Here is a 16,453-nt window from a genome sequence, read left to right as displayed (position 1 = left end):
ATAGCCTCTATTTCAGGGCTTCCTTCCCTACTGACATTTCCTTGCAGGTCACAGCCAAAAATACTGTCTTGCCTCTGGAAAACAAGAAGGGAGTGAGAGGAGTGAACAGATTCTGCAGTCACTCCTGGCCACCTGAGAGGATGATACTTTACAGCAGGCAGAGAAATTATGTTCTTAGGACAGGAACAGGGTTCACTCTTCTTCCAATAAGGCCACTAGCCCCTTGTTAGAGTCTGCCCAACCTGAACCTTGTTTATGGGTTTGCAGTGAAAGCCAAGCCTGCATCAACCAGAGTTTAAAAACTTCAGGATATGCAAAGGAAAAGCTTCCCATACCTGCTGTGAACCAAACCTTGAGACATTTGCACAGATGCAAACACCTGACTTGCAAGTAGTTTAAATTTAACACACCATGCTGTGTCATGGCAGGCATGCATGTGAGCTACTTTCCGATGTCAATATCTCAGATACCGAAACAGGGTCCATCTAATACCCCTTAAAAGTAGTTTATTAATGTTCATTCTGGAAGACAAATCTTGGGCATCTAGAATTAAGACTATTAAGCATCTCAAAACACAACACCTCTATTTCTAACACCTACCGCCAGTTTCACTCCACCCTTTTTGTCCCAGGGGTGATTCATTCACAGTGAAGGCAGGAGGTACCATCACTCTGTCTTTCTCAGGGGAGGTAGATTTAAGACCCAATGAGAGCTCCTCTGGAACACCACCAAGAGAGGCTACAGAACCAGCACATCTTCTAGCCACCCTAGCCATAGCTACTTATCCAACCAGCATCCCCCATTTTCTGAAGCTGAGCTAGCAACCTTGTGCCCCTCATTGGCAGGGAGGTTGCAGACACTTTCTAACACCTTGCTCCTGGCAGATTTTCTACCGTAGCTGCCCAATACCAGGATTTATGCTAGTTAGGGCTGGCATAAACCTGAACTGAATCTAGCCCCTATAAGCTTAAATAGTGAAAAGTAATTAGATTACATCTACTGCAGATTAATTAAATATGTTCTTAGGCTCAGGCTTTGTACAGCAAGTTTCAGTCCCAAGAAAACGGTTGTAGTTAAACTTAATCTCTCAAATTGTGGATTATAAAAAACATGCTGACAGACCCTTAACTTTCGTGGCACAAAAGAGCTATAATTCTCAATATTGATTAATTTAGTGAGTTAAACTTGCAGTCTGAGCTTGTAATCATTCAGTGATAAATTTAGACTATGCATGCAGGGTTTTTTTGGTGAAGAATAAAATCAGCTTTAGGCCTCCACAGAAACACTTGTCCATTTACCATTTTCAATTAGAGAAGCCCATGAGTAAGGAAAAGCACAACATGGCTGTTTAACCTGGTCAATTACACTTACACAAGTACCAACAGAGACAGAGAAAAGCAAAGATCATAGAGAAGCCTGGAATTTGTCAGATTTTTTTATTCACTAATATGACGATTGACTAATTAGATTTATTTGACTGATCACTTCCTGTATGTGACATAATTTTTAATGTTATATCTCAATGATTATTTTATGCTCCCATGCGGTTAGTATGGACCTTCTCTTGTTTTCAATCAGATTCCTTTTTCTGTACGACTTGATTTCTACAGTATAATTTTCTACAGTATAGTTTTCTTATACCTTCTCCTCATTGCTTGTAGGAGAGTTTCAGCCTTGTTTCTAAATTGTCACTAGAAAATACCCAACAATATCTCACAGACACTCATCATTAGATAATGGTGGCTTCTGAAGATAATGCTTTATTGCAGTTTTGTGCTTTTGTTTAAACATGTAGTTGTGGAAAGCAGAACCCTTCTATCTGTCTAGGTTTTATATCCTTCCAGAAATATCATCCTTTTTTTTCCAAAAGAAAAAAAAATGTTGTTTACGTTACTGAATAAGTACAAATTTGTAATATTAATAATAGTTTTTCACCTATTATATGTCACAAGTTCCCTCAGAAGACAGAAATGAAATGCCAGCCTCTACCAAGAATGTAGGGATGATACAGAATTTAGTCCATTGGGTTAAAAAAAAAATTAAACACTGATTCAGCTGCCAAGCCCTTTAGTTTCTTCAAGTAATTTTTAACTCTTCTTGTGAACTGTGTCGTACATTTTATTCATCTGTTGCACAGAGCAATCAAACTAGTATTCTATAACATTGTATATTCCTGTAGTACCATACTCTGACTCATTTAGTTTAACTAAAGATTTTGTTGAAACAAAGTGTAAGCGTGGGGTGTATTTTTTATTTTTTTTTAAATACTCACGACTAGAATTGTAATCCCCCAAAAAGGCAAAGTTGTTTTTCAGTCCAACAAGGGTAACGACAATTCAGCTTTCTTCTTTTTCTTTGGAATAAGAGGGATAATGCTGCTCTCCCAAAGCCTTTATAGCTGATGTATAGTATAATCAGGAATTGCTGACTTAATGTGATTTTGTAGCTGGTCATTAAACACAAAATAACATTTCTACAAAATATTTTAAAAGAAATGTCATTGGAAAAATATGAGGGGGAGGGGTATTAAAATCTTCAAGTGGATTTAAAACCTAACCAGGGTTAATGCCATCCCTTTAAACTATTTACAAATGTATTTAATGTCAGGACTTGGAACTTAAAATACCTTCTGGTATTTAAAATTAAAACATTAGAACTTGGCATATTCCTGCTTTTCTTATTCTAACAAGCAATTTAAGGCTTACTATAAATGTCAAAGGACATGGCAGTTTTTAGTTTATATTATCCACCTTGCGTTAACATGAAATATCACAGAAACTCAGCCACTTCCCTGCATCTTGGGCAATATGATGGTTGCCTTTGCAGAATCTTAAACCAGAGATTACCCAGCAGCTTACCGTGATGTGTCATGCTGGATTGGTGATGTGGCTGTGGTTACAAGCTCTTTTCTGCTGCCTGTCAGTACAGGAGATGTAGCTGCATCCTTTCTAGATCCTGACGCTGTCCCTGTGGAAAGGGGAAGAGGTAATCAAGCTGGGTATTAGAGGCTGGAAAGTTTTGGACAGGTCCTTCACTGTTTGCATTATTACATAACATAAGGCCCAAAAGTTGTGCCACTCTTCAGGGTACTGTATATACAATGAGACAGCAACCAAAGGATTTGTTACCAGTTGACAGGTGCTGTGCATAAAATACATTTTCAGGATCACGTTGAATGATATTTTCATAATATGCCATCCATTGCAGTCTGTACATTACTACCATGTTTCCAAAGTTTGACAGACTTGCATTGCCATCACGGCTTGGAATGTCCACCGTACCAATTTTAGTTGAAAGCTCTCATAAGCTTCCACAAGAAGTTACATTTTCCTTGTCTTCTTTTTAACTATATCCATGAGAATATATGGATCCCAAACCACAAAACTCTTGGTCTGTCCCTCTCTCCTTCCCTCCCAAAAAGGTAACAACATTGTGCACTTAGCTTACTACAATGCCTTTCATTAGAGCATCACTAACAATGATTAGCTCCCCACAGCACCCTTGTGAAGTTGGTAAGGATTACTGGTAAGGATTATTTCTAAATGGGTAAATTAAAGTTAAGTGAGTCTGCACAGAAAGTTGGTGGCAGAGCTAGGAATACATGACAGGCTATTGGACTAGATGGACCACTGGTCTAATCCTGCATGGCAATTCCTATACATTCTGACTGCAAGTGTCCCTGCTCTCAGCACTAAACACTGCCTAACCAAACATTAAATATGTGACAACCACCAAGTGTCAGCAAAAATTAGAAGCCTGACTATTAAGTATCATCATTGCACCTAAGTATTTTAGAGCTTTCTGAACAATGGGTAATATTACCTGTCATATGTGCTGAAATCATAATGAGAAATCAATGATGGAATTTCAGCTAATACTGAATTTTCATAGTTTTCTGGATGCCAGTGAGACTCAACATTATTTGAAAATGTTCTGAGGGTTCAAATATGTACGCACACGCACACACACACAAAGTCCTATCGTAAGAAAAATTGTATTAGCGTTTTGGTGGTTGCTTAAAAAAGAATAAAGTTCCTCCAGCTTCACTCTACTACACTGTGTTAGCACTGAGTGGCAAGAATCCCCAACTTAATAAACAATTAATTACTGCTCAAAGAATTCTTAAAATTACCATGGCAATGCATGTTAACCAGGTGCCCCAGCAACTTGGGACCACCATCCATGGTAAAAGGTGCATCCACAAAAAAAGACTGGGGACCTCTTGCTTGCCCTTGTTGAATAAAACGTGCTTAGAAACAGGTTCACAGAACAGTCTCTCTCTTCCTCTCTTTTACACCTTTCTATTCCATGAGGAAACAGGGCCTTCGCCACTGCCTTCCATCTTTGCTGGTCTCCTGCTGCAGAGCTGGTGTTTTCCAGTGTCGTTCTGATGGCTTTCACTTTTGCTTCTACTGTGTCTTCCCATGTTATCCTTCGTCTACCTCATCATTTCTTGTCCTGGGGGTTCCAGCTCAATGCCTGTCTCTCCTCCATGTATGTCCTAGCCATCTCTATTTTCGTTCCATAATTTTCTGTCCTATCTGTTTGTTTCATCCTCCTCCAGAGTTCTTTGTAATTTCTTCTATCTGATATTAAGGATTTGTCTAAGGCAGCTATTTATGAAAACTTGGAGTTTAGATAGTAAGGTCTGTGACAGGATCAGGCCAGATGGCTACAGGAGAGTGATAGAAGGCAGATATATTAGCCCCAGGTTAAGTAGGTCCCTTTTCCCTGGGTAAGGTAACCAGGGAAAGTTCCAGAACAATCAGAAACTTTCTGGAAACAATTAAGGCAGACTGGCTGCAGGAGTTCTAATCAGCCTATCAAGAAGCTGCCAGAATCAATTAAGTCAGGCAGGCTAATCAGGGTTTTAAAAGGAGCTCACTTCAGTTTGTGGTGTGCGTGCGATGAGCTGGGAGCAAGAGGAGCAAGAAGCTGAGAGTGAGAAGGCGAACTACTGAAAGACTGAGAAGTACAAGCATTACCAGACATCAGGAGGAAGATCCTGTGATGAGAATAAAGAAGGTGTTGGGAGGAGGCCATGGGGAAGTAGCCCAGGGAGTTGTAGCTATCACACAGCTGTTACAGGAGCCACTGTAGACTGCTGCAATCCACAGGGCCCTGGGCTGGACCCCGGAGTAGGGGGGGGCCCGGGTTCCCACCATCCCTCCAACTCCCTACTTGATACCGGAAGAGTTGACCTGGACTGTGGGTTCCACCAAAGGGGAAGGTCTCTGGCCTGTTCCCCCAATCCACTAGGTGGATCAGCAGAGACTGTAGGGATTGTTCTTGTTCCTTTTCCCCATGCTGGTCAGTGATGAGGCTAACTGAGTGAATGGCAGATTTGAGCCACGAAGGTGGCCAAACTGAAGGCTGCTGTGAACCTCTTAGGTGAGCAAATCCGCCAATAAGCGCAGGACCCGCCAAGGCAGAGGAGGAACTGTGTCACAGGTCTTAATAAGCCTCCAAGTCTCAGCACCATATAGTAAAACTGACTTTACAATGGTGTTAAATATTCCAAGTTTAGTTGGGAGGGCAAGATTTCTATTTCTCTAGCTTGGCTTTAGAGCTGCAAAGGCATGTCTGGCTTTCACTATTCTGGCTTTAATGTCTCCAGCTGTTCCACCAAGATATGTCAAATATCTATTGCCAAGGTATGTCAAATATCAAACCTCTTCTATGTCAGTCCCAGAAAGCATTATTAAGACTGCAGAACAGGGGCATAGAATGGACTTCCACACAGAAGTTAGAGAACTCTGACTTTGCAGATGGCACCAAGAAGCTATCCCATACCCATAGAGACATACATGCTGAAACAAATGATCTCCAAGTCTATGCACAATTAGTAGAGTTGAATTTCAAACATGAGAAAACAAATCATGTGAATCAACAGACAAGAAGAAAAACTTCACAGAATAGTGGCACAAGAGTATTAGATTTTGAGAAAACAACACTGAGGAAATAAAGAAACTCAATGAATGTGAGAAAAAGTATTAATATCTCAGCGTAGGAGAAGACTGAAGCATTTTATTCTCACTGCATAACAAGGCATAGTGATGCCTGTAGTCAAACAGTTACGAAACGATAAAGTACCTGCTCTTGACAATATTTCATCAGAACTGCTAAAGAATGGAAGGTTGGATTTAGTTCACTGGCTCCATAGTTCCCTTAAAAGTTCAGGAAACCTGCCACATTCCAGAATATTGGAAAAGGGGCTGCATCATTCCCTTTTTTAAAAAAGGAGAGCAATCAGCTTGCTCAAATTAAAGGGGAATATCACCGCTGTCAGTCCCAGAGAAGGTTTATGATCATTCTACTGAACTGGCTGAAATACATTCTCAACCCAAAAATGAGAGACAGACAACCAGTGTGGTTTCCATACAGGTCGATTTACAATCCATGCTGCATACGTTCTGTAGAATGTTAGTGAAAAACGACTAGAGCGACAAAAGGAAGTTAACATTGCGTTTATAGACCTTTGCAGCTGCCTTTGACTCCAATCAATCAATCAGCCTTGTGGATACTGCTATGCCAGTTTGCAGTGCCTGAGGATTTAGTGTGCCTAGTGGAGGAACTGTATTGTGGTACACTTAGCTGTATGAGGTCAACGGTTGTATTACAAACTGGTTTTCAGGAAAATCAGGAGTACACCAAAGAATGAGTTCTCTCACCTACTTTATTTAATGTTGTAATAGACTGCCTGATGACAAAGCTGATAGAGGCCATAGTTGAAGATGTGAGATTTACAGATTCATCTCGAGTATGCAGAAGACATTAACTTACTTGGAGAGACTACTGTCCAGCTACAGCTGGAAGAGCTGTGAAAAACTGCAGAATCTATGGGATTTAGATCAATGGTGATAAAACCAAAGCTATACATACCTCCTATAAAATGGAAACCAATGACCTGCCAGCACTGCATGTAGATGGCAAGGATGCTGAATGGCTGAATAGTTTTATCTATCTGGGTTGTTGGTTGACAGCAGGAGGGTTTATATCCAAAGAAAGTCACTTGGTGGATCAGTCTCATATCAATGGCATTTCAGCACTTCAAAGCGCATCTGCTTGGGCTGTGGGATGTCTGTGTGACAACTAAGATACAAGCATTCAACGAGCAAGTAATAATGACTGTTATATGGGGCAGAAACATGGCCATTAAAAACAGCTGAGGAGAGGAAACTGAACAGATTTCAGTGTAAAAAATTATGATGTATTCTTAACATTTGTTGGTTTGACTTTGTCACAAACAAAGAGATGTTCAGACAATCCTGTCAAGTTACAGCCTTGCACCAGTTGAGAACAAGATGACCGCAATGGTGGAGTCATGTCCAATGAACAGAAGATGATATGCTTTTTCAGAAGGCTTATAGAGCTGAGGTCAAAGTGAAGCGAAGCATGCGGCTGACCATGAATGAGGTTGGAAAATGTAGTTTTCAGGGATTTAAGAAGCCTACATCCTTCCATATAGACTCTTGCCGAAGGAAGAAAGCTTGCACGGGACTGCTAAAGGTAGAAGTCCATTCTACAAACCACCGTGACTACATCATAGCCATATGAATCTGTTGCCGCTGCTGCATTCAAGGAAAGTTAGACTAACTGCACTGAAAAGAAAAATACAGAGAACCAGATGTCATCAATACAGCTTCATGAGGGCCTGCTGAAAGATCTGAGTGTAAAAATATTAACAGGTCTAGAAATAGAGAACACATCTGTGAATTAAATGTGAATATACTGAGTCAGTTAGGGCTTGTAGCGATAAGACAGGGCAGCAAAGAAAAAGACAGTTACCTTTTTGTAACTGTTGTTCATTGAGATGCGTTGCTCATGTCCATTCCATTGTAGGTGTGCGCGCGCTCGCCACGTTCACTGGTGCTGGACTTTTTCCCCTCAGTGGTATCTGTAGGGGACTGGCTCTGGTGCCCTCTGGAGTGGTACGTCTATGCACCGGTATAAGGGGCACCGCCGGCTCCCCCCACCCTCAGTTCCTTCTTGCCGGAAACTCCGACAGTTAGGAAGGAGGGCGGGTCTTGGAATGGACATGAGTAACACATCTCGAAGAACAACAGTTATGAACAAGTAACTGTCTTTTCTTCTTCGAGTGCTTGTTCATGTCCATTCCATTGTAGGTGACTCCGAAGCAGTACCATGGGAGGCGGGTAGGAGTTCATGGATGTGTTGATTGCAACACAGCTCTGATGAAGCCAGCGTCATCTCTGGCCTGCTGAGTGATGGCATAATGCGTCGTGAATGTATGTACCGAAGACCGCGTCGTGGCCCTGCAGTTATCCTGGATAGGGATGTGCGCCAGGAAGGCAGCCAAAGATGCCTGCGCCCTAGTTGAGTGAGCCTTCACTATCGGTAGAGGTACAGCCTGCGCCAACTCATAACAAGTACGGATGCAGGTGGTGATCCAATTCAAAATCCTCTGAGAAGACTCTAGAAGACTCTTCATCCTGTCAGCAACTGCAATAAAGAGCTAGGTCGATCTATGGAAGGGCTTGGTGCGCTCCAGGTAGAATGTCAGGGCGTGCCAGAAATCCAGAGTATGCAGCTGCCTTTCCTCATTGGGCCAGTGCGGCTTAGGACAGAACACCGGGAGGAAGATATCCTGGTTGACATAGAAATGCGACACCACATTACACAGGAAAGCTGGATGGGGCCGCAGCTGGACCTTGTCTTTGTAGAACAGCACGTACGGTGGCTCCGACATGAGGGCTCCAATGTGAGGGCTTTGATCTCGGATATATGCCTCGCTGAGGTAAGTGCAACCTTCCACAACAAATGAGAAAGGGAACAAGAAGCCATGGGCTCCAAGGGGAAACCCGTTAGCCTGGAGAGGACTGGGATGAGGACCCATTGTTAGACCCGCAATAGAGGTTTTCCTATGGGATGGGGAGCAGGCAGTGTTGGTATATAATACTTTAAATGCTCTTTATTGATTACAAAACAAACTGATTTACTTTACATTTACACCCCAAACATACTATACCAGAGTCCAAAGTTCAGAACAGTCCCGATAGCCAGCCGAGATTTCTTTTGATCATAAGATTATAAAATGGGCGGGGTTGGGGGGGAGAGGGTGAAAACCACATCTATAGCCACACAGGGCTTTGGATTAATAAATGACTTTGATTTGCAGAAGTCAGAGGTAACCATTTATAGTTCATTTCGTTGCATCATCGGTTTTTTGCCTTTGTTTACTGGGCCTTTTACTGACTCAATTTTAAAGAGACTATTCTGGGTGGGCCGCCATAATCCAAGGCATGCCATTTCCTCCAGTTGTTATAAAATTTTATATTAGTCCAGCTGGTGGTGTTTCCTTTTCTGCTGATTTTCCTTATTTTTCTCAGTACATAAGATTGTTTTTGGACAAATAGTTCTAATAATCCTTGATCTTAAGTTCTTTCTTTGGTTGCCAACTTGCAATGCACATATTTATGTCAAACATGTGTCATTCATACCAGGCCTCAATGACCTATAACATATTACATGGATATATTAATCACAATGTATATTGATATATATATCCCAACATTCCCCCTCTTGATACATGATTAATGCCATTAATTATTGTATTACTTTATAATTTTGCAAGCAATTTAATTTTATATATTACTTGCTCCAAAACTTCTTGCTTTTTTATTTGACAGTATAAACATAGCATAATAAAGGTTAACAAAATTATTCATGCAAATAACATTACAATAGGATGTAGCATAAAATATAGAAGAACTGTGAAACTAGGAGACCATTCTTTAAAAATATAATAACAATGAGAAATTGCCCCCCAAAATTTAAATTTTAATATTTGGCCATTGTGGATTAAAATGTTTATTTTTTCTGTTTGTTTGTTTTTTTATTTTGTCCCATGAATAGTCAAATGTATTTTTTTTATTTATACCTTTATTCTAGAGGTGCTTATATATACACACACATATATACACACACACACACACACACCCCTAAATTTTTTCAAATATTAAAAAAACATAAAAGCCAAAAACCATATTTATGCCCTTTTTGAATTATAAGGATTCTTAACATTGAAGCCATGGCCATTATTCCATAGGAATAATGTCCGATGCTTCCGGCTGTATTATTTTAAATACTTACACTAACTGTTTTTATCTTTGCTTGAGCTCCGGTATTATTTTTTTCTTTCTAAAATATAACGGACACAACACAATTTTTTACTACCCCACTCTCTACCTGTTTTCTTTTATTCTTTGCATTTTTTGATTATTTATTAGTACGTTTTCCATTGTACTTATTAATATCTACTTCCCTTAATTTCAAATACCTCCAAGCAATATTTTGAATTACATTTACTTTTTTCTGGGGTTTATTTTGATTATTCCACCCTCTACTTCCTTGGAGCGGGGTGTCTTGTCCTTTACCACGGCCTTTTTTTTTTTTTAAACAGTATTCTGATTTATAAGCACTTTCATTTGAATATGCTATTGCTTTAATAAAAGATACTTTGGGTTTTAATTCTTTTACCTGGCTTTCCCCTTGTATTATTTGTTGGCATACTATCCAGTGCTCCAGTGCATCCATAACAGTTAACTTCTCATCCTGGGCTGCTTGGTTTACCAAATTAGTAGATATTGCTAATACATTTTTGTTCAATCCTTAAACCACATTATTTCAAAATTCCATCTGATTCAAATCAACTGCCATCAAAGAATTAGCTGTGACATGTCTGGCGACCTTCGCCCTGGGATTAGTCACCAGTTGTATTTTTTCAGCCAATAATTTTAATGTTATTTTTTTTAACAGGTAATTTCTCGGTGAATTTTCAGGCTTTATGTAATCTGCCCTGGATAACACCTTTATGGGTCTTTGACCTCTCTCTTTTTCTAACAGCATTATAAATTGAGGTATTAGTTGGTGTGCTTCTGGCTGCCTGTCCAAAGCATTTTTCGCTCCATCTACTGCCTATCTAATCTCTCCAGTGGTAGCTGCCCTGATTAACCTATAAGATTTACTTATATTTAAATTTTCTGTTCCTCCTAACTCTGCCCACTGTACTAGCCATGTAGCTAAATTTTTTATATTTACTGGGCCTAATTACTTTACCATCAACTGTAAGTCTGACGAACTCGTAGGAATTATTTATGTTTGCTCTGACTGTATTTTCCCGGCTGTATTCTTAATGGTTGATGTATTACTGCTACAGACTTTTCTGGATTAGGCTTTCCCAGCCAGTTTCTTATTTTTTTTCTAAACTTAGTATAAAGTCCCTCTCAAGCTTGGTCAAATCCCCTTTTCTCTTGACCTCCTCACAGATCCTTTTCATACCAAATATTATTGGAATTCAAATAAAAAAAACCACAATTTTTTTTGACACACAGCTGCAACTTGCAGCTTCTGTATTTTTACTTTCTTTTTTAATGCTGCTATAGTTTTCTGGCACCAACTTGAGAAACGCTTCCCATCTCTTCTTCCTTTTTCTTAGTTAAATTTTGAATTAACTGTTTCATTTTTATTACTTGATGGTCTAATTCATTTTTGTCTGCTTTAATCTTTTTTTCTTTTAAAAAAAATTATTTTGTTTTCCCATTTGTTTTAACTGAGTTTGCATTATTTGCGCCTGCCTCACTTCCCGCTCCAAATTTTTCTGGCAAGTTTTAAAATTCTCTTTTAATGTTTGTAACTTTGCACAGACTTCCCCCTACATGCAATTGCCTTTTTTACAACTTGCCATTACAGCCATACTATGGCCGTTTGCTTTTTACTGGCATTAGGCTTGTACAGCTGTACATATTTCTTAAACGTGTTTTTTAAGATATCAAATATTACATCTGGTTCCACTGCACCTTCCATTCAAGGGCATGTCCCAAATGCAATAATCTCCTTCTCTAACACAGAAGGGGCTTTAACTTTAGTCCACCGGGGTGCCTCTTCCACCCCTTTACTTCTCTTCTTAAACAACGTTTTAAACATTATTATACCATGTGTTTGTTATTTTTTCACACTTTTTTTCTCACAAATTTTTTAAATAAGAAGTTACCAGTATTAATCTTAAATAAGGACTCCCCCAGCACTTTAAGATCCCGTCTCAAAATCTGGCACTCCTTAATATCTCTCCCCACTCCACATTCTCCACCACATGTTAGACCTGCAATAGAGGTCTCCCCTACGGGATGGGGAGCTGGCAGATACCGGACACAGCACTGATATATAATATTCTAAATACCCTTTATTGATTACAAAAGAAACGTAGGAACCATCTGTGACTGTGGAATATCAATACGTGAAAGTAAGTGTCTTTCAAATCAAGGGCAGCATACTAATTTCCCGGATCCAGGGAAGGAATGATGGAGGCCAGGGAGACCATGCAAAACTTCAACTTCTTGAGGTTCCTCAGGTCAAGGACAGGTTGTAGACCCCCTTTGGCCTTAAAAAATAACGGGAATAAAACCCTTTGCCCATTAAATGCAGCGGGACTTCCTCCATGGCTCCCACCCGCAGAAGGCCTTGGACCACCTGAGCGAGCAGATTCTCGTGAGAAGGGTACCTGAAGAGGGATGGGGAGAGGGGTGGGTGGATAGAAATAAACTGTAGGGTATATCCCTGATACTGTGCTGAGGACCCACTGGTCCGATGCTACAGAGGCCCAGACACGGAGGAAGAGGGACAGGTGGTTGGAAAATAACAGGAGAGCAGGATCCAGGACACAAGCTAGAAGGTTGCCCTCGAGCGCACCCTCAAACTGTCTGCTTCCCGCTCGGTTGGTTACGGGTGGAGCTCGAGTGAGCAGAGGATGCCGGCTGGTGGCCTTGCCGGTGCTTATTGCCCTTGCCCTTCTTATGTATGGGCTCTGGCCGGGGTTGGCTCCCGAACCTATGGGTCTGTTGCAGCTTAAACCGCTTCCCTGCCGGCCCCAGCATGTACAAGCCCAGGGTAAGCAAGGTAGCCCTAGAGTCTTTCAGGCCTGGCCATTTACTGTTTGCTCGGAGAACAGTGCCAGGCCATCGAACGGGAGGTCCTGAATGGACAGTTGAACCTCAGTCAAAAGGCCTGATGACAGCAACCAGGACGCTCACCTTATCAAAATGGCAGAGGCCATGGTTCAGGCTGCAAAGTCTGCCACATCTGAGGCCACTTGGAAGGGGGCCCTAGCCACCACCCTGCCCTCATTGAGGATAACCAGGAATTCCTTCCTGGGTTCCTCTGGCAGCAAGTCTGACAATTTGGCTATGGACTGCCAGATATTAAAATTATGGCAGCCAAGCAAGGCCTGATGGTTGGCCACTCTCAGCTGGAGGCTGGACGTAGTATACATTTTTCTACCAAAGAGATGGAGCCTCTTTGCCTCCTTATTCTTAGGCGTCAATCCCGGTTGGCCCTGTCTGTTGTGCTCATTGGCTGCTGATACAAGCAGGGAGCTTGAGGCAGGATGGGTACAAAGATACTCATACCCCTCAGAGGGGATGTAGTATTTTCGCTCTGCCTGCTTGGAGATTGGAGGCAGGGAGGAAGGTGTCTGCCACAGGACCTTAGTGATTTTCACCACTCCCTCATGCACTGACAATGCCACCCTGGCGGGGGTTGCCGCACTCAGTACATCAAACAGGAAGTTCGAGGGCTCTGCCAGCTCCTTGGCTTCCAGCCCCAGGTTTGAGGCAACCCTCTTCAAGAGCTCCTGGTGACCCTTCGCATCGTCCCGGGGAACTCGGTGAGAGGGCCCCGCTACTGCCTCATCAGGCGAAGATGATGATGAGGCAGGTACAGGTGGGTCTACCAACTCTGTCACTTCTGCCATGGGACCCTCAGCCGAGGCTGGCTGATCCTGGGGAACCTGCTCTGACTTCGCGGCCGAGTCAGGGGGCGGGCGGGAGACTGTCACTGACCATTTGTCGGATGCCCCCGAGGCCAACCTATGCCCCTGCGATAGTTGGGGAAATCCCCAGGGGTTCCACAGTTGCCAAGGGGCAGGCTATTGGCATTGGGGCCAAGCTGCCATTGGTGGCCCAGCGGGGAATTCTGGTGCCCCTGATGGGTGGCCCTTGCCCACGGGCAGGATTTCCTCCTTGCTGTTGGGGACGTGTCTAGGGGACCAGGACGGTGCCGAGGCCATCTGTATATCCAGATTCTGTCAGCTCTGGCCCCGGTCCTCTGTTGAGGATCTGTACAAGGGTGGTGGCTCTCGGTGCTGCAATCCTGGTGACTGATGGCAGCATTTGGTGGATTGGCAACGGTACCCCAGCGATCGACGCCTTAAGCTCAGCGAGCAATGCTGCTCCATCGAGTGGGAGCGGGAATGTGAGCGAGTAGACCGCCATGTTGGAGACCATACCGGTGAGCCATACCAGTGGTCTGGCGACGGGGCTCCGGAGACCGGCCTTTCAACCCTTCAGAGCAGTACCATGACCTGGGAGAGCGGCTCGCGCACTCCCAGCACCGAGGCTGTGGGGCCTCAAGTCTGAAGAATGCTGCCTGGAGTCTGGGGACTGACGCCAGGAACTCTGGCAGGAAAGTCGACCCGCGTCTGGGGGCCGGTGGCGCTGCTCAGGCGAGTGCTGACGGACCATCCTCTGCAGCAAGGAACGGTTCCACACTGATGGGGACTGTTGAAAGGGTCCCCAGTCAGGTTAATCCCTGGGATAGAGCACCTCCGTGGCCAGCGCTGGCAGGGACAGAATGTCCTTCGTGAGCTGAAAGGCCTCCAGCGTGGACGGCACTTCTAGGTGCCGAGTGCCTCTGCCGTTCTCCGGGGTGGCGAGCGGGAGTTGGCTCCAGTCTGAGGCCAGTGCTGCCAGCGTGCTCTGCACCGAGACCGTGGTGCTAGGAGGTCTGAAGCTCTTGCTAATGCAACACTTGTCACTGTGGGTTTCCCCATAGCACTTCAAACAGCATCTATGGGGATCACTGACTGGCATGGGTTTCTTGCAACAGACACAAAGTTTGAAGCCCAGGGACTGGGGCATGCCCCATCTCTAGGCTAAGTCCCGCTCGGGACTAACACTAAGTCTACACTAACGAACTATAAAACAAACAAATTTCTAACAATTATATACAGAAAGTTCACAACTAGGCACAGTTGAGAGGAGTCAGCTTGCCAAGGCAAGGAGACATTCCAGCACCGTCATTGCCGGTAAGAAAAAACTAAGGGTGGGGGGAGCCGGCAGAACCCTTTACACCGCAACATACGCACAACACTCCAGAGGGCGCCAGAGCTGGCCCCCTACGGACACCACTGAGGGAAAAACATCGGGCACCAGAGCACGGGGTGAGCACACACGCCTACAATGGAATGAACATGAGCAAGCACTCGAAGAAGAACCTGAATAAATGAATATACATGTGAGCTAGAAGGACATTGTAAATATACTGTGAGAAAAGCAACACAGGTCTATTGCGGTAAAGGGATCTCTAGAAAGAAAGTAGGCCCCTTAATAAATGAGGAGAGATTAAAATGATGATTCTAAAATGGCTGTGCTACTGAACATTTTAAAATCCATTCTAGTAGGTAAAATAAAGAAAAGACATATTGAAAACTAGAAACTAATGAAGACCTTGTTCATATACAATACTTGTTGATAAAAGGCTGATAAAGGGAGGTCTTAGAAAAAATTAAAACATACAAATCCATAGGTCTGAAGTACATACAGTCCAGGGCAAAAGGGAATTACCTAATGAACTTTTGAAACTACTGGTAATTATTTATGAAGAGCCATGGAGAACTGAGGTGGTCCTGAAAGACAGCACTTTAATTACAATTGCAGGTTTGTAAATACCTCAAGGATGGAGAAAAAACAGAGAGGCAATAGTTATGGGAAGGAAGTATTCAGCCTGGAAAAATGAAAGCTAATACATATGGGCGGGGGAGAGAATAATTAAAAAACAGATAGTGGGATGAAGGTACGTAGACCTAAGGAACAATAGCAGACAATAAACTAGACATAAGCTTGCAAGCTGACATGCAGCCCAAAAGAACCAATATGATTCAGGGCCACACATGCACAAGTTATAGCTGTCCTTTAAATGGTACAAGAAGTAATGGAATGAAAGTGAGCAATGGGAAATTTAGGCTGATAATCAGGAAATAAATCCTTAAGAATGGGATCATACTAATATTCATAATAGTTCACATTTATCTAACACTTTACATCTTCAAAGTGCTTTGCAAATACGAACTAATTAATTTATTAGCCTTCCCTTAGGTGAAATGAAACTTTCAACTCCCGAATCTCTAAAAAGCGAAGTTTGAAAAACCACTGGAAAAAACACAGTAGGGAACAATTTGCCCTGGCTGAAAGTATGGATTAGATGCCCTATATGGACTTTTTCATCTCTAGTTTTTACCATTCTTATATAGAAGGGAAAGGGCTGTGCATGCCATACAATATTAAATGGAAGTCCTGGCTGGGATGATTTAGTTGGGGTTGGTCCTGCTTTCAGCAGGGGGTTGGACCAGATAACCTCTTGAGGTCTCTTCTACCCCTGA

At 42.6% G+C, this 16,453-nt stretch overlaps 1 protein-coding gene across 8 annotated transcripts in view; it reads right to left on the bottom strand.

Moving 5' to 3' along the window:
* The window catches only part of KIAA1328 (KIAA1328 ortholog), a 284,448-nt gene that overhangs the window by 50,130 nt on the left and 217,865 nt on the right, over nucleotides 1-16,453 (bottom strand). For all 8 annotated transcript variants that reach the window (XR_012158833.2, XM_073343413.2, XM_073343414.1 and 5 more), the window contains one exon: nucleotides 2,859-2,967. Coding sequence is in view for 7 of the 8 variants with exons in the window: in XM_073343413.2 (XP_073199514.1) it covers nucleotides 2,859-2,967 (109 nt within the window). In the remaining variant the exon portion in view is untranslated. The remainder of the gene's footprint in view (nucleotides 1-2,858; nucleotides 2,968-16,453) is intronic.

The sequence above is a fragment of the Lepidochelys kempii genome, chromosome 5 (assembly GCF_965140285.1).
Source record: "Lepidochelys kempii isolate rLepKem1 chromosome 5, rLepKem1.hap1, whole genome shotgun sequence".
Taxonomy (NCBI): Eukaryota; Metazoa; Chordata; order Testudines; family Cheloniidae; genus Lepidochelys; species Lepidochelys kempii.
The sequence above is the reverse complement of the archived record's forward strand: the minus strand, read 5'-3'. Positions and strand labels throughout refer to the sequence as shown.